Consider the following 17,098-nt stretch of genomic DNA (forward strand, 5'->3'; position numbering starts at 1 on the left):
CAGTGAGTGTGTTATTGTACGACAGTGAGTGTGTTATTGTACGACAGTGAGTGTGTTATTGTACGACAGTGAGTGTGTTACTGTACGACAGTGAGTGTGTTATTGTACGACAGTGAGTGTTATTGTATGACAGTAAGTGTGTTATTGTACGACAGTGAGTGTGTTATTGTACGACAGTGAGTGTGTTATTGTACGACAGTGAGTGTGTTACTGTACGACAGTGAGTGTGTTATTGTACGACAGTGAGTGTGTTACTGAACGACAGTGAGTGTGTTACTGTACGACAGTGAGTGTGTTATTGTATGACAGTAAGTGTGTTATTGTACGACAGTGAGTGTGTTATTGTACGACAGTGAGTGTTATTGTATGACAGTGAGTGTGTTATTGTACGACAGTAAGTGTGTTATTGTACGACAGTGAGTGTGTTATTGTACGACAGTGAGTGTTATTGTACGACAGTAAGTGTGTTACTGTACGACAGTGAGTGTGTTACTGTATGACAGTGAGTGTGTTATTGTACGACAGTGAGTGTGTTACTGAACGACAGTGAGTGTGTTACTGTACGACAGTGAGTGTGTTATTGTACGACAGTAAGTGCGTTACTGTACGACAGTGAGTGTTACTGTATGACAGTGAGTGTGTTATTGTACGACAGTGAGTGTGTTATTGTACGACAGTGAGTGTGTTACTGTACGACAGTGAGTGTGTTATTGTACGACAGTGAGTGTGTTACTGTACGACAGTGAGTGTGTTATTGTACGACAGTAAGTGTGTTATTGTATGACAGTGAGTGTGTTATTGTACGACAGTAAGTGTGTTACTGAACGACAGTGAGTGTGTTATTGTACGACAGTGAGTGTGTTATTGTACGACAGTGAGTGTGTTATTGTACGACAGTGAGTGTGTTATTGTACGACAGTGAGTGTGTTACTGTATGACAGTGAGTGTGTTATTGTACGACAGTGAGTGTGTTACTGAACGACAGTGAGTGTGTTACTGTACGACAGTGAGTGTGTTATTGTACGACAGTGAGTGTTATTGTATGACAGTGAGTGTTATTGTATGACAGTGAGTGTTATTGTATGACAGTAAGTGTGTTACTGTACGACAGTGAGTGTGTTATTGTACGACAGTGAGTGTTATTGTATGACAGTGAGTGTTATTGTATGACAGTGAGTGTGTTATTGTACGACAGTGAGTGTTACTGTATGACAGTGAGTGTGTTATTGTATGACAGTGAGTGTGTTATTGTACGACAGTGAGTGTTACTGTATGACAGTGAGTGTGTTATTGTACGACAGTGAGTGTGTTACTGTACGACAGTGAGTGTGTTATTGTACGACAGTGAGTGTTATTGTATGACAGTGAGTGTTATTATATGACAGTGAGTGTGTTATTGTACGACAGTGAGTGTTACTGTATGACAGTGAGTGTTATTGTATGACAGTGAGTGTGTTACTGAATGACAGTGAGTGTGTTATTGTACGACAGTGAGTGTGTTATTGTACGACAGTGAGTGTGTTATTGTACGACAGTGAGTGTGTTATTGTACGACAGTGAGTGTGTTATTGTACGACAGTGAGTGTGTTATTGTACGACAGTGAGTGTGTTATTGTATGACAGTGAGTGTGTTACTGTACGACAGTGAGTGTGTTATTGTACGACAGTGAGTGTGTTATTGTACGACAGTGAGTGTGTTATTGTACGACAGTGAGTGTGTTACTGTACGACAGTGAGTGTGTTACTGTACGACAGTGAGTGTGTTATTGTACGACAGTGAGTGTGTTATTGTACGACAGTGAGTGTGTTACTGTACGACAGTGAGTGTGTTATTGTACGACAGTGAGTGTGTTATTGTACGACAGTGAGTGTTATTGTATGACAGTAAGTGTGTTATTGTACGACAGTGAGTGTGTTATTGTACGACAGTGAGTGTGTTATTGTACGACAGTGAGTGTGTTACTGTACGACAGTGAGTGTGTTATTGTACGACAGTGAGTGTGTTACTGAACGACAGTGAGTGTGTTACTGTACGACAGTGAGTGTGTTATTGTATGACAGTAAGTGTGTTATTGTACGACAGTGAGTGTGTTATTGTACGACAGTGAGTGTTATTGTATGACAGTGAGTGTGTTATTGTACGACAGTAAGTGTGTTATTGTACGACAGTGAGTGTGTTATTGTACGACAGTGAGTGTTATTGTACGACAGTAAGTGTGTTACTGTACGACAGTGAGTGTGTTACTGTATGACAGTGAGTGTGTTATTGTACGACAGTGAGTGTGTTACTGAACGACAGTGAGTGTGTTACTGTACGACAGTGAGTGTGTTATTGTACGACAGTAAGTGCGTTACTGTACGACAGTGAGTGTTACTGTATGACAGTGAGTGTGTTATTGTACGACAGTGAGTGTGTTATTGTACGACAGTGAGTGTGTTACTGTACGACAGTGAGTGTGTTATTGTACGACAGTGAGTGTGTTACTGTACGACAGTGAGTGTGTTATTGTACGACAGTAAGTGTGTTATTGTATGACAGTGAGTGTGTTATTGTACGACAGTAAGTGTGTTACTGAACGACAGTGAGTGTGTTATTGTACGACAGTGAGTGTGTTATTGTACGACAGTGAGTGTGTTATTGTACGACAGTGAGTGTGTTACTGTATGACAGTGAGTGTGTTATTGTACGACAGTGAGTGTGTTACTGAACGACAGTGAGTGTGTTACTGTACGACAGTGAGTGTGTTATTGTACGACAGTGAGTGTTATTGTATGACAGTGAGTGTTATTGTATGACAGTGAGTGTTATTGTATGACAGTAAGTGTGTTACTGTACGACAGTGAGTGTGTTACTGTATGACAGTGAGTGTGTTATTGTACGACAGTGAGTGTGTTACTGAACGACAGTGAGTGTGTTACTGTACGACAGTGAGTGTGTTATTGTACGACAGTAAGTGCGTTACTGTACGACAGTGAGTGTTACTGTATGACAGTGAGTGTGTTATTGTATGACAGTGAGTGTGTTATTGTACGACAGTGAGTGTGTTACTGTACGACAGTGAGTGTGTTATTGTACGACAGTGAGTGTGTTACTGTACGACAGTGAGTGTGTTATTGTACGACAGTAAGTGTGTTATTGTATGACAGTGAGTGTGTTATTGTACGACAGTAAGTGTGTTACTGAACGACAGTGAGTGTGTTATTGTACGACAGTGAGTGTGTTATTGTACGACAGTGAGTGTGTTATTGTACGACAGTGAGTGTGTTACTGTACGACAGTGAGTGTGTTACTGTATGACAGTGAGTGTGTTATTGTACGACAGTGAGTGTGTTACTGAACGACAGTGAGTGTGTTACTGTATGACAGTGAGTGTGTTATTGTACGACAGTGAGTGTTATTGTATGACAGTGAGTGTTATTGTATGACAGTGAGTGTTATTGTATGACAGTAAGTGTGTTACTGTACGACAGTGAGTGTGTTATTGTACGACAGTGAGTGTTATTGTATGACAGTGAGTGTTATTGTATGACAGTGAGTGTGTTATTGTACGACAGTGAGTGTTACTGTATGACAGTGAGTGTGTTATTGTATGACAGTGAGTGTGTTATTGTACGACAGTGAGTGTTACTGTATGACAGTGAGTGTGTTATTGTACGACAGTGAGTGTGTTACTGTACGACAGTGAGTGTGTTATTGTACGACAGTGAGTGTTATTGTATGACAGTGAGTGTTATTATATGACAGTGAGTGTGTTATTGTACGACAGTGAGTGTTACTGTATGACAGTGAGTGTGTTATTGTATGACAGTGAGTGTTATTGTATGACAGTGAGTGTGTTACTGAACGACAGTGAGTGTGTTATTGTACGACAGTGAGTGTGTTATTGTACGACAGTGAGTGTGTTATTGTACGACAGTGAGTGTGTTATTGTACGACAGTGAGTGTGTTATTGTACGACAGTGAGTGTGTTATTGTACGACAGTGAGTGTGTTATTGTACGACAGTGAGTGTGTTATTGTACGACAGTGAGTGTGTTATTGTACGACAGTGAGTGTGTTATTGTACGACAGTGAGTGTGTTATTGTACGAAAGTGAGTGTGTTACTGTATGACAGTGAGTGTGTTACTGTATGACAGTGAGTGTGTTACTGTATGACAGTGAGATTGTTACTGTATGACAGTGAGTGTGTTACTGTACGAAAGTGAGTGTGTTACTGTATGACAGTGAGTGTGTTATTGTATGACAGTGAGTGTGTTATTTTTTTAAACCTTTATTTAACTTGGCAAGTCGGTTAAGAACAAATTATTTTTTTCATTGACGGCCTAGGAACAATGGGTGAACTGCCTTGTTTAGGGGCAGAACGACAGATTTTTACCTTGTCAGCTCTGGGATTCAATCTAGCAACCTTTCAGTTACGAATCCAACGCTCTAACCACTAGGGCACCTGCCACCCCATACGATAGTGAGTGTGTCATTGTACGACAATTAGTGTTTGTGTTTCTAGACTAGGTGACACACATCTCATCCTCTCCAAAGGGTTCCCTCAGGCAACAAAGCCTGATGTGTTTCCTATCCACTACCTTACACACGTGCACACACACACACACTGGACAAACCCACATGTGACTGAATCTTACCACTCTATTTCTGTTGGTTGTTTACAGGACACTGATCTCCTGGACATTGCCTACATCAAGGACGCCAGGAATGGAAAATGCACAAAAACGCCAAAGGTAAGTCAGTCGGGCCAGTGACTTCTGCTCAGTGCACGATTCAAATAGATTCAGCTCAAGCTAATAGGATATATAACAGGGCTTTATGAGAAATACTGGAAGACAGACAAGCTAATAGGATATATAACAGGGCTTTATGAGAAATACTGGAAGACAGACAAGCTAATCGGATATATAACAGGGTTTTATGAGAAATAATGGAAGACAGACAAGCTAATAGGATTTGTTTTAGTTTTATGTCGGCTGGACAGGAATATGAGGTGAAAGAGGAAGAGAGATACAGAGACACGGACATTTTAATATATCTTCAGATGCATACAGAACTGGATATCACTGTACAATGGTGTGTGTGTGTGTGTGTGTGTGTGTGTGTGTGTGTGTGTGTGTGTGTGTGTGTGTGTGTGTGTGTGTGTGTGTGTGTGTGTGTGTGTGAGTGTGTTTGCGTGCGTGTGTGTGTGTGTCTGTGCATTCATGAGTGTGTGTGTCTAAGTGTGTGAATCCACTGTTTGGCAGGACATCAGTCCATTGTGTACTTATTTGCACGCAGAAATACCCCCAGATTAGTCAGATCTGCCAGAATAGCATAGAGTATAGAACAGAATAGTTATTGTCTTGTCATCTTTACAAAGCAAATTCCTTTTCTATGCTCCAAACCCCAACATATAAACAAGCACTACTTCAAACGAGGCACAGCTTAGTGTTATTGATCAATGTCATGGCCTTGGGTGTGTCTGAGTGTCGCATTCTGGCTACAGCTGCTACACCAGGAGTCAAGGAGACGTCGACATAACGACCATTGGCACGAATCACTAATTGCTATGGTAAACAACAACATATTAAATTGTAGTATTTGGATGGAATGGCCCTTTGTGATGCTCTTCTTCTAAGAGCAGACTGAATAGCAGACAGCCTGCTAATGATGCATACCAACACACTGGCAGCTGTTGCTTTTGACGCCAAACTGAATTTTAGTTGGTTGTGACCAATCTCATAGGAATATGTACGCATTCTCACATTGGCAAACTATCTGCAACCGTCAGAGAATCTGTCAGGCATATTTGGCTCTCTGGCCATTCATGCCTCACTTTAAAGGCCATTCATGCCTCACTTTAAAGGCCATTCATGCCTCACTTTAAAGGCCATTCATGCCTCACTTTAAAGGCCATTCATGCCTCACTTTAAAGGCCATTCATGCCTCACTTTAAAGGCCATTCATGCCTCACTTTAAAGGCCATTCATGCCTCACTTTAAAGGCCATTCATGCCTCATTTTAAAGGCCATTCATGCCTCACTTTAAAGGCCATTCATGCCTCACTTTAAAGGCCATTCATGCCTCACTTTAAAGGCCATTCATGCCTCACTTTAAAGGCCATTCATGCCTCATTTTAAAGGCCATTCATGCCTCACTTTAAAGGCCATTCATGCCTCACTTTAAAGGCCATTCATGCCTCATTTTAAAGGCCATTCATGCCTCACTTTAAAGGCCATTCATGCCTCACTTTAAAGGCCATTCATGCCTCACTTTAAAGGCCATTCATGCCTCACTTTAAAGGCCATTCATGCCTCACTTTAAAGGCCATTCATGCCTCACTTTAAAGGCCATTCATGCCTCACTTTAAAGGCCATTAATGCCTCACTTTAAAGGCCATTCATGCCTCACTTTAAAGGCCATTCATGCCTCACTTTGAAGGCCATTCATGCCTCACTTTAAAGGTGCAATATGTAAAAATCGCTCCACCATTTCCTAGTTCCAAAAATTCTAATAGTTAGCCTAATTTCAGTTTATGTGACAAAACAAGCAGTGCAGAGAATCATTGTATCATCTAAACTGCTGTGAAATATATTTTCAATAACCAAAAAAAGGCCATATAGTATTTTTAAAGGTGCAATAGCTGTTTGAAGCTGGTTATGTAAAACAAGCAGTGCAGAGAATCATTGTATCATCTAAACTGCTGTGAAATATATTTTCAATAACCAAAAATATAGTATTTTCAGCTGTTTGAAGCTGGTGTACAGAGACGCAAGTATAAGAAACGGTGTAAGAGATGCAAAAACTAAACTAAAGAACGGGAAGCATAGAAATAGCGTACATAGAACAGATATACCACTTCTTAGACTTGCTTTCAATGAGTTTGACAGATCTATAACTCAGATTTTAATGTGAATTTGGTCAGGTCACCCGAAAAGTTAAATATTGCAATCAATCAATCAAAATTATATATAAAGCCCTTCTAACTCTACCTCTATCTCTACCTCTATCTCAGCCTCTACCTCTACCACAGCCTCTACATCAAATCAAATCACATTTATTTGTCACATAGGCATGGTTAGCAGATGTTAATGCGAGTGTAGCGAAATGCTTGTGCTTCTCGTTCCGATCATGCAGTAATATCAAATCAAATCAAATGTATTTATATAGCCCTTCGTACATCAGTTGATTTCTCAAAGTTCTGTACAGAAACCCAGCCTAAAACCCCAAACAGCAAGCAATGCAGGTGTAGAAGCACGGTGGCTAGGAAAAACTCCCTAGAAAGGCCAAAACCTAGGAGAAAACCCAGAGGAACCAGGCTATGTGGTGTGGCCAGTCCTCTTCTGGCTGTGCCGGGTGGAGATTATAACAGAACATGGCCAAGAAGTTCAAATGTTCATAAATGACCAGCATGGTCAAATAATAATAATCACAGGCAGAACAGTTGAAACTGGAGCAGCAGCACGGCCAGGTGGACTGGGGACAGCAAGGAGTCATCATGCCCGGTAGTCCTGAGGCATGGTCCTAGGGCTCAGGTCCTCCGAGATAGAGAAAGAAAGAGAGAAAGAGAGAATTAGAGAGAGCATACTTAAATTCACACAGGACACCGGATAGGACAGGAGAAGTACACCAGATATAACAAACTGACCCTAGCCCCCGACACATAAACTACTGCAGCATAAATACTAGAGGCTGAGATATCTAACAAGTAATCTAACCTAACAATTTCAAAACAACTACCTTATACACACACACACACGTGTAAAGGAATGAATAAGAATATGTACATAAAAATATATGAATGAGTGATGGCCGAACTGCATAGGCAAGATGCAGTAGATGGTATAGAGTACAGTATATACATATGAGATGAGTAATGTAGGGTATGTAAGCAATATACAAAGTGGTGTTGTTAAGAGTGACTAGTGATACATTTATTACATACATTTTTCCATTATTAAAGTGGCTGGATTTGAGTCAGTATGTTGGCAGCAGCCACTCAATGTTAGTGATGGCTGTTTAATAACAGTCTGATGGCCTTGAGATAAAAGCTGTTTTTCAGTCTCTCGGTCCCTGCTTTAATGCACCTGTACTGACCATGCCTTCTAGATGATAGCTGGGTGAACAGGCAGTGGCTCGGGTGGTTGTTGTCCTTGATGATCTTTTTGGACTTCCTGTGATATCGGGTGGTGTAGGTGTCCTGGAGGGCAGGTAGTTTGCCCCCGGTGATGCGTTGTGCAGATCTCACTACCCTCTGGAGAGCCTTACGGTTGTGGAAGGAGCAGTTACTGTACCAGGCGGTGATGCAGCCCGACAGGATGCTCTTGATTGTGCATCTGTAAAGGTTTGTGAGTGTTTTTGGTGACAAGCCAAATATCTTCAGCCTCCTGAGGTTGAAGAGGCGCTGCTGCGCCTTCTTCACCATGCTGTCTGGTGGTTGGACTATTTCAGTTTGTCCGTGATGAGTACGCCGATGAACTTAAAACTTTCCACCTTCTCCACTACTGTCCCGTCGATGTGGATAGGGGGCAGCTCCCTCTGCTGTTTCCTGAAGTCCACAATCATCTCCTATGTTTTGTTGACGTTGAGTGTGAGGTTATTTTCCTGACACCACACTCCGAGGGCCCTCACCTCCTCCCTTTAGGCTGTCTCGTCGTTGTTGGTAATCAAGCCTACCACTGTAGTGTCATCTGCAAACTTGATGATTGAGTTGGAGGCGTGCATGGCCACGCAGTCATGGGTGAACAGGGAGTACAGGAGAGGGCTGAGAAATCACCCTTGTGGGGCCCCAGTGTTGAGGATCAGCGGGGTGGAGATGTTGTTACCTACCCTAACCACCTGGGGGCGGCCCGTCAGGAGGTCCAGGACCCAGATGCACAGGGCGGAGTCGAGTCCCAGGGTCTCGAGCTTAATGACGAGTTTGGAGGGTACCATGTTGTTAAATGCTGAGCTGTAGTCGATGAACAGCATTCTTACATAGGTATTCCTCTTGTCCAGATGGGTTAGGGCAGTGTGCAATGTGATTGCAATTGCGTAATCTGTGGACCTATTGGGGCGGTAAGCAAATTGGAGTGGGTCTAGGGTGTCGGGTAGAGTGGAGGTGATATGGTCCTTGACTAGTCTCTCAAAGCACTTCATGATGACGGAAGTGAGTGCTACGGGTCGGTAGGCATTTAGCTCACGTACCTTCGCTTTCTTGGGAACAGGAACATGGTGGTCCTCTTGAAGCATGTGGGGACAGCAGACTGGGATAAAGATTGATTGAATATGTCCGTAAACAAGCCAGCCAGCTGGTGTGTTTGAGTCTCTACCTCTACCTCATCCTCTACTGTACCTCTGCTTGTACCTCTATCTCAGCCTCATCCTCATTTTACAATAAAGAACAGCAAAGTCCCTGCTTCTATTATGGAAGGACACAGGGTAGATAAAAAATTTTTTTGTATTTATTCAACAGGGCCAGTCCCATTGAGACAGAGAGAGCCCTGGCCAAGAAGCAAAATCACTAGCACCCTAACAAATGTTTGTTTTTAAAATTATAAATAGGTTATTATGTGGGTTTGTGGGTTATTTTAATGTCCCTCGAGATGAGTGGCGTCATCTCAGACAACAGCTAGTTGTAGCAGACAGACAGAGCCAGCCCGACACAGTGTTGATGTGAGATGGGCTGTTGTGGAGTTAATGAAGGTCAGATGTGTCTAAACAGGCTTGCCAGGGATTTCACGGCTGTGTTCTCTACGTCTGGGATCTGTTTCTTACAGACACAGGCCCGCCTGGTCAGTACTGATGGAAATGCCAAGGGTATAGAAACATAGAATCTGACGTTTCCATATTCTTTGTGATTAAGAACCATGTATGTTCTATAACAAACGGGGGAGTTAGGAACGCCAGAGACTTGTTCATTTCAACAAGACACAACATATGTAGCATTGCATATAGAAAAGTCCAATAGAATGCTGACGATTCCATATTCTTCATAACAGACAACTGCTTGTGTTCATTGTTTGGTATACAGTGGCTTGCGAAAGTATTCACCCCCCCTTGGCATTTTTCCTATATTGTTGCCTTACAACCTGGAATTAACATGGATTTTGGGGGGTTTGTATATCATTTGATTTACACAACATGCCTACCATTTTGAAGATGCAACATTTTTTTTATTATGAAACAAACTACAAATATGAAAAAAAAAGAAAACTTGAGCATGCATAACTATTCACCCCCCAAAGTCAATACTTTGTAGAGCCACCTTTTGCTGCAATTACAGCTGCAAGTCTCTTGGGGTATGTCTCTATAAGCTTGGCACATCTAGCCCCTGGGATATTTGCCCATTCTTCAAGGCAAAACTGCTCCAGCTCCTTTAAGTTGGATGGGTTCCGCTAGTGTACAGCAATCTTTAAGTCATACCACAGATTCTCAATTGGATTGAGGTCTGGGCTTTGACTAGGCCATTCCAAGATATTTAAATGTTTCCCCTTATACCACTTGAGTGTTGCTTCATCAGTATGCTTAGGGTCATTGTAGGGTAGGGTAGCCTAGTGGTTAGAGCCTAGTGGTTAGAGCGTTGGACTAGTAACCGAAAGGTTGCAAGTTCAAATCCCCCAGCTGACAAGGTACAAAATCTGTCGTTCTGCTCTGAACAGGCAGTTAACCCACTGTTCCTAGGCCGTCATTGAAAATAAGAATTTGTTCTTAACTGACTTGCCTAGTAAAATAAAGGTAAAATAAAAAAATAAAAAAATAAAATTCTCCTGCTGAAAGATGAACCGCCGTCCCAGTCTCAAATCTCTGGAAGACTGAAACAGGTTTCCCTCGAGAATTTCCTTGTATTTAGCGCCATCCATCATTTCTTCTAATTTGACCAGTTTCCCAGTCCCTGCCGATGAAAAACATCCCTACAGCATGATGCTGCCACCACCATGCTTCACTGTGGGGATGGCGTTCTCAGGGTGATGAGAGGTGTTGGGATGCGCCAGACATAGCGTTTTCCTTGATGGCCAAAAAGCTCAATTTTAGTCTCATCTGACCATACCTTCCATATGTTCGGGGAGTCTCCCACATGCCTTTTGGCGAACACCAAACATGTTTGCTTATTTTTTTCTGGCCACTCTTCCGTAAAGCCCAGCTCTGTGGAGTGTACGGCTTAATGTGGTCCTGTGGACAGATACTCCAATCTCCTCTGTGGAGCTTCGCAGCTCCTTCACAGTTATCTTTGGTCTCTTTATTGCCTCTCTGATTAATGCCCTAGTTGCCTGGTCCGTGAGTTTTGGTGTGCTGCCCTCTCTTGGCAGGTTTGTTGTGGTGCCATGTTCTTTCCATTTTTTAATAATGGATTTAATGGTGCTCCGTGGGATGTTCAAAGTTTCTGATATTTTTTTAGAACCCAACCCTGATCTGTACTTCTCCACAACGTTGTCCCTGACCTTTTGGAGATATCCTTGGTCTTCATAGTGCTGCTTACTTGGTGGTGCCCCTTGCTTAGTGGTGTTGCAGACTCTGGGGCCTTTCAGAACAGGTGTGTATATAGTGAGATCATGTGACAGATCATGCGATCTTAGATTGCACACAGGTGGACTTTATTTAACTAATTATGTGACTTCTGAAGGTAATTGTTTGCAATTTAAAAAAAAATTGAAACAAGTTTTTTTTTCACTTCACTAATTTGGACTATTTTCAGCAGGATAATTCATCTCCCAGTGTCTGGTGGCAAACAGACTGAACCAGGTTTTCCTCTAAGTTTTTGCCTGTGCTTAGCTCCATTCCGTTTCTCCTTTATCCTGAAAACCTCCCCAGTCCTTAAAGATTATAAACATACCCATAACATGATGCAGCCACCACTATGCTTGTAAATATGTAGAGTGGTACTCAGTAATGTGTTGTATTGGATTTGACCCGAACATAACACTTTGTATTTAGGACAAAAAACAAAATGCTTTGCCACATTATTTTGCAGTATTATTTTAGTTGCCAACATGTTGCATGTTTTGGAATATTTTTATTCTGTACAGGCTTCCTTCTTTTCACTCTGTCAATTAGGTTAGTATTGTGAAGTAACTACAGTGCAGTGTTGTTGATCCATCCTCAGTTTTCTCCTATCACAGTCATTCAACTCTGTAACTGTTTTAACGAAACCCTGAGCGGTTTCCTTCCTCTCCGGTAACTGAGTTAGGAAGGAAATCTGTATCTTTGTAGTGACTGGGTCTATTGATACACCATCCAAACTGTAATTAATAACTTCACCATGCTCAAAGAGATATTAAATATCACTGCTCAACTGAGGGACCATACAGATAATTGTATGTGTGGGGTACAGAGATGAGGTACTCATTCAAAAATCATGTTAAAGACTATTGCACACAGAGTCCAGAGTCCATGCAATTTATTATGACTTGTTAGGCACATGTTTTACTCCTGAAGTTATTTAGGCTTGCCATAACAAAGGGGTTCAATACTTATTGACTCAAGATTTTTCAGCTTTTCATTTTTAATTAATTTCCACTTTGATATTATGGGGAATTGTGTGTAGGCCAGTGACAAAAACAATCTCTATTTCATCCATTTTAAATTCAGGCTGTAGCACAACAAAATGTGGACAAAGTCAAGGGGTGTGAATACTTTCTGAAGGCACTGTCCTTTAATGGTGTGCCCATCTGAATAAGCTGATGGTCAGTGTGGCTAACCGTTATTGCCCAGAGGCCTGGTCAATGTAGCAGGAGCTCTCTCTCAGCTCCATGTCTTCAGCTTGATGGGACGTTATTAGACCAGATTACAATTGAGAGGGAACAGGCTGTTCCTGTCCTCGCCACTCACAAAAAATAATCTCTCTAAACCTCATAACTTAATTCTCATAATTTGATTCTCATAACTTGATTCTTCTAACTTGATCATCATAGCTTGATCCACATTACTAGATCCTCATAACTTCCTCTTCATAACACAATTCTCTTAACTTCATAACGTTATCTACCTCCATAACTTCTCCAACTCCATTCAATATTAAGTCAATGATCTTCCTCTATGAATCACAGTTTTCCCCTCCCATGGTTGGAATCGTTCTCACTGCTCCCAGGGAACCAGATAGACACACTATAGGAAGATTAACACTAGAACCGCTAGGCCGCGAGGGACCCCCCCTCATTCTGACTTCAACATTCTAAAAGTGTCATTCATATATTTCATATATGCAATAGCAAAAATAATCATTTGGTTGTGTCTATGAAGGCCTTGGGTAACATCAGAATGCGATCTTTATTTTATCTCAAATAACACAATAGCATTTTCATTCGTTTATGTTACTGTAGGCTATACGTAAAAAATATAATAATAACAAACTTCAAGTGTTCAATAAATTGTATTTGTGGCGTGCCTTTGTTACAAGAATGAAACAGAAAGCATGTGTTGGAACACGACAACAGTTTTTTTTTTTACAACAAAATAAATATAAAAATACCGGAACCACTAATACGCATGGCCAAATTATGAAACATCAGATCAAATCAAATCAAATTTTACTTGTCACATACACATGGTTAGCAGATGTTAATGCGAGTGTAGCGAAATGCTTGTGCTTCTAGTTCCGACAATGCAGTGATAACCAACAAGTAATCTAACTAACAATTCCAAAACTACTGTCTTATACACAGTGTAAGGGGATAAAGAATATGTACATGAGGATATATGAATGAGTGATGGTACAGGGCAGCATACAGTAGATGGTATCGAGTACAGTATATACATATGAGATGAGTATGTAGACAAAGTAAACAAAGTGGCATAGTTAAAGTGGCTAGTGATACATGTATTACATAAAGATGCAGTCGATGATATAGAGTACAGTATATACATATGCATATGAGATGAATAATGTAGGGTAAGTAACATTATATAAGGTAGCATTGTTTAAGGTGGCTAGTGATATATTTACATCATTTCCCATCAATTCCCATTATTAAAGTGGCTGGAGTTGGGTCAGTGTCAATGACAGTGTGTTGGCAGCAGCCACTCAATGTTAGTGGTGGCTGTTTAACAGTCTGATGGCCTTGAGATAGAAGCTGTTTTTCAGTCTCTCGGTCCCAGCTTTGATGCACCTGTACTGACCTCGCCTTCTGGATGATAGCGGGGTGAACAGGCAGTGGCTCGGGTGGTTGATGTCCTTGATGATCTTTATGGCCTTCCTGTAACATCGGGTGGTGTAGGTGTCCTGGAGGGCAGGTAGTTTGCCCCCCGGTGATGCGTTGTGCAGACCTCACTACCCTCTGGAGAGCATTACGGTTGAGGGCGGAGCAGTTGCCGTACCAGGCGGTGATACAGCCCGCTAGGATGCTCTCGATTGTGCATCTGTAGAAGTTTGTGAGTGCTTTTGGTGACAAGCCGAATTTCTTCTGCTGCGCCTTCTTCACGACGCTGTCAGTGTGAGTGGACCAATTCAGTTTGTCTGTGATGTGTATGCCGAGGAACTTAAAAATTGCTACCCTCTCCACTACTGTTCCATCAATGTGGATAGGGGGGTGTTCCCTCTGCTGTTTCCTGAAGTCCACAATCATCTCCTTAGTTTTGTTGACGTTGAGTGTGAGGGTATTTTCCTGACACCACACTCCGAGGGCCCTCACCTCCTCCCTGTAGGCCGTCTCGTCGTTGTTGGTAATCAAGCCTACCACTGTTGTGTCGTCCGCAAACTTGATGATTGAGTTGGAGGCGTGCGTGGCCACGCAGTCGTGGGTGAACAGGGAGTACAGGAGAGGGCTCAGAACGCACCCTTAAGTGTTGAGGATCAGCGGGGAGGAGATGTTGTTGCCCGTCAGGAAGTCCAGTACCCAGTTGCACAGGGCGGGGTCGAGACCCAGGGTCTCGAGCTTGATGACGAGCTTGGAGGGTACTATGGTGTTGAATGCCGAGCTGTAGTCGATGAACAGCATTCTCACATAGGTATTCCTCTTGTCCAGGTGGGTTAGGGCAGTGTGCAGTGTGGTTGAGATTGCGTCGTCTGTGGACCTATTTGGGCGGTAAGCAAATTGGAGTGGGTCTAGGGTGTCAGGTAGGGTGGAGGTGATATGGTCCTTGACTAGTCTCTCAAAGCACTTCATGATGACGGAAGTGAGTGCTACGGGGCGGTAGTCGTTTAGCTCAGTTACCTTAGCTTTCTTGGGAATAGGAACAATGGTGGCCCTCTTGAAGCATGTGGGAACAGCAGACTGGTATAGGGATTGCTGCCTAAACATAAATTATAAGCACCAAGTGGCCTTGATAAATAGTGAAACTCGGCATAAAAACAATAATGGCATTATAATGAATATAAGTGGCGATATGACAGCAGTCAAAAATAGTAAATTATTGTCAGCGTGTGCTTATATTGTGCGCGTTTTCACTCAATGGCATGTTGGATTTTATATAGCTGGTATCCCTTGTCCTAACACTTGACAACACATTTGACACACTGATATACCTTTGTTTTGTTGTTATGCACAATGGTTTCCGGTTTTCGCTTAATTGTGTTCCGTTGCCTTGTTATTCTTTGGGGATTACAACGCCTGTGCACGTGCGTTGTGCACGTGCGTTGTGTCTGTGCATATTACACACACACACACACACACACACACACACACACACACACACACACACACACACACACACACACACACACACACACACACACACACACACACACACACACACACACACACACACACACACACACACACACACACACACACACACAGGAACCTACACAAACAGGTTAATCTAGACCAAGTGAGAGGGGTGAAAATAGAGTTCTGGTGGAATTTCAATGAGAACTGTCTACAAAGGCTTTTGGCCCGCTTGGCCTGCCCTGAAAGAACCTGTTATCTGTAGAGAAAACACATGGAGCCAGATGCTATGAAATAATGTGGTCGGTAAAATAATACCCCGTATCAGCCACAACCACACACACAAAACAATCAGCACAGACACAGAACAATCACCACAGACACAGAACAATCACCACAGACACAGAACAATCACCACAGACACAGAACAATCACCACAGACACACAATAGTAGTGGGCTATTGAGGCCTGTTAGTTGACCTTGTGGTTCTATCTACTGTACACAGCTAGTCTGAGTTAAGACAAAACACCAGGGACACTTATTGTGCTATGGGACTTTCTTCTTTACGTTCCATGGTACAACTCGGGCCAGGCCAGAGAGAAAGGACAGGAAAGTTATTGTGTTTGCACAGTGTTCCAGTGATGTCTCTGTTTACAGTGTTTACAGAAGGGCTCTGGGTAACTAGCCAGCTCAGTGTCAGTCTGCCTGTCTGTTAGGACCGGGAATTGCCAGGGACCTCACAATACGATATTACACGATATGCATTGCGATTCTATATGTATCACAATTTACCACGATTCTGTGTTTTTCGATTTGATTCTGTGATTTTATTGTGATTTGATGTTCCAAACATATTGCTCGCTATATGTCTTCTGCAGAGGTAAAAGAGAGAGCATGAGAACATTTGTTTTGGTCAGTCATGAAAATAAAACTCCTGAAAAAATGTTGGCTCCCCTTTAGAAAAGAAGGTTGAGGCCAAGCTATAGAAGGAAAAATACCAGAGTTGTGGGCCAGGTACAGCCGACCAGCGCTAGCTAACATTATTAACTACCTAGCAAAAAATGAATAAAAAATTGTTACTTGGAGTCATAGAATCTATATAATATCTGCAAAAATAAATTAGTCATACTCTACTGTATATGTTTTTTGTCCATCCCTACTGTCTGTCTGTCCTCTGCAGCTCTTTAATAGGAGCCAGGGGAGAGTTAGCTTACCGTATGCTTCACAGTCAAAACAGGTTGCCCATATATTATGACAACATTTTGAGGCTTGTCGAAGTTCGGTAGCTGATGTCTACGCCCCTTCGTCAGTGATTGGTCAACAGTAGGAATTCTTCAATTAAGTGTTTGTTGTCATTCACTGACAGAAGACTACTTTTCATGGACATTTTTACACTTGAGAAATACTGCACCAAACATCTTAGTTAAATGTAAAATTGCACGACTATGACCCTCTTAGCAAAAACATCAACATTTATTGCAGATTTCTTGAGTTACTTATTTTGAAGAAGTGTACTGGCTATGGTGTCTCAAC

The 17,098-nt window shown here is 42.1% G+C and overlaps 1 protein-coding gene across 4 annotated transcripts in view; it reads left to right on the forward strand.

Moving 5' to 3' along the window:
• Window positions 1-17,098, forward strand: part of LOC118386625 (1-phosphatidylinositol 4,5-bisphosphate phosphodiesterase beta-1-like) — a 345,345-nt gene that overhangs the window by 81,182 nt on the left and 247,065 nt on the right. For all 4 annotated transcript variants that reach the window (XR_008140981.1, XM_052523947.1, XM_052523948.1 and 1 more), the window contains exon 3: window positions 4,666-4,734. Coding sequence is in view for 3 of the 4 variants with exons in the window: in XM_052523947.1 (XP_052379907.1) it covers window positions 4,666-4,734 (69 nt within the window). In the remaining variant the exon portion in view is untranslated. The remainder of the gene's footprint in view (window positions 1-4,665; window positions 4,735-17,098) is intronic.

Source organism: Oncorhynchus keta, chromosome 8, assembly GCF_023373465.1.
Source record: "Oncorhynchus keta strain PuntledgeMale-10-30-2019 chromosome 8, Oket_V2, whole genome shotgun sequence".
Lineage (NCBI taxonomy): Eukaryota > Metazoa > Chordata > Actinopteri > Salmoniformes > Salmonidae > Oncorhynchus > Oncorhynchus keta.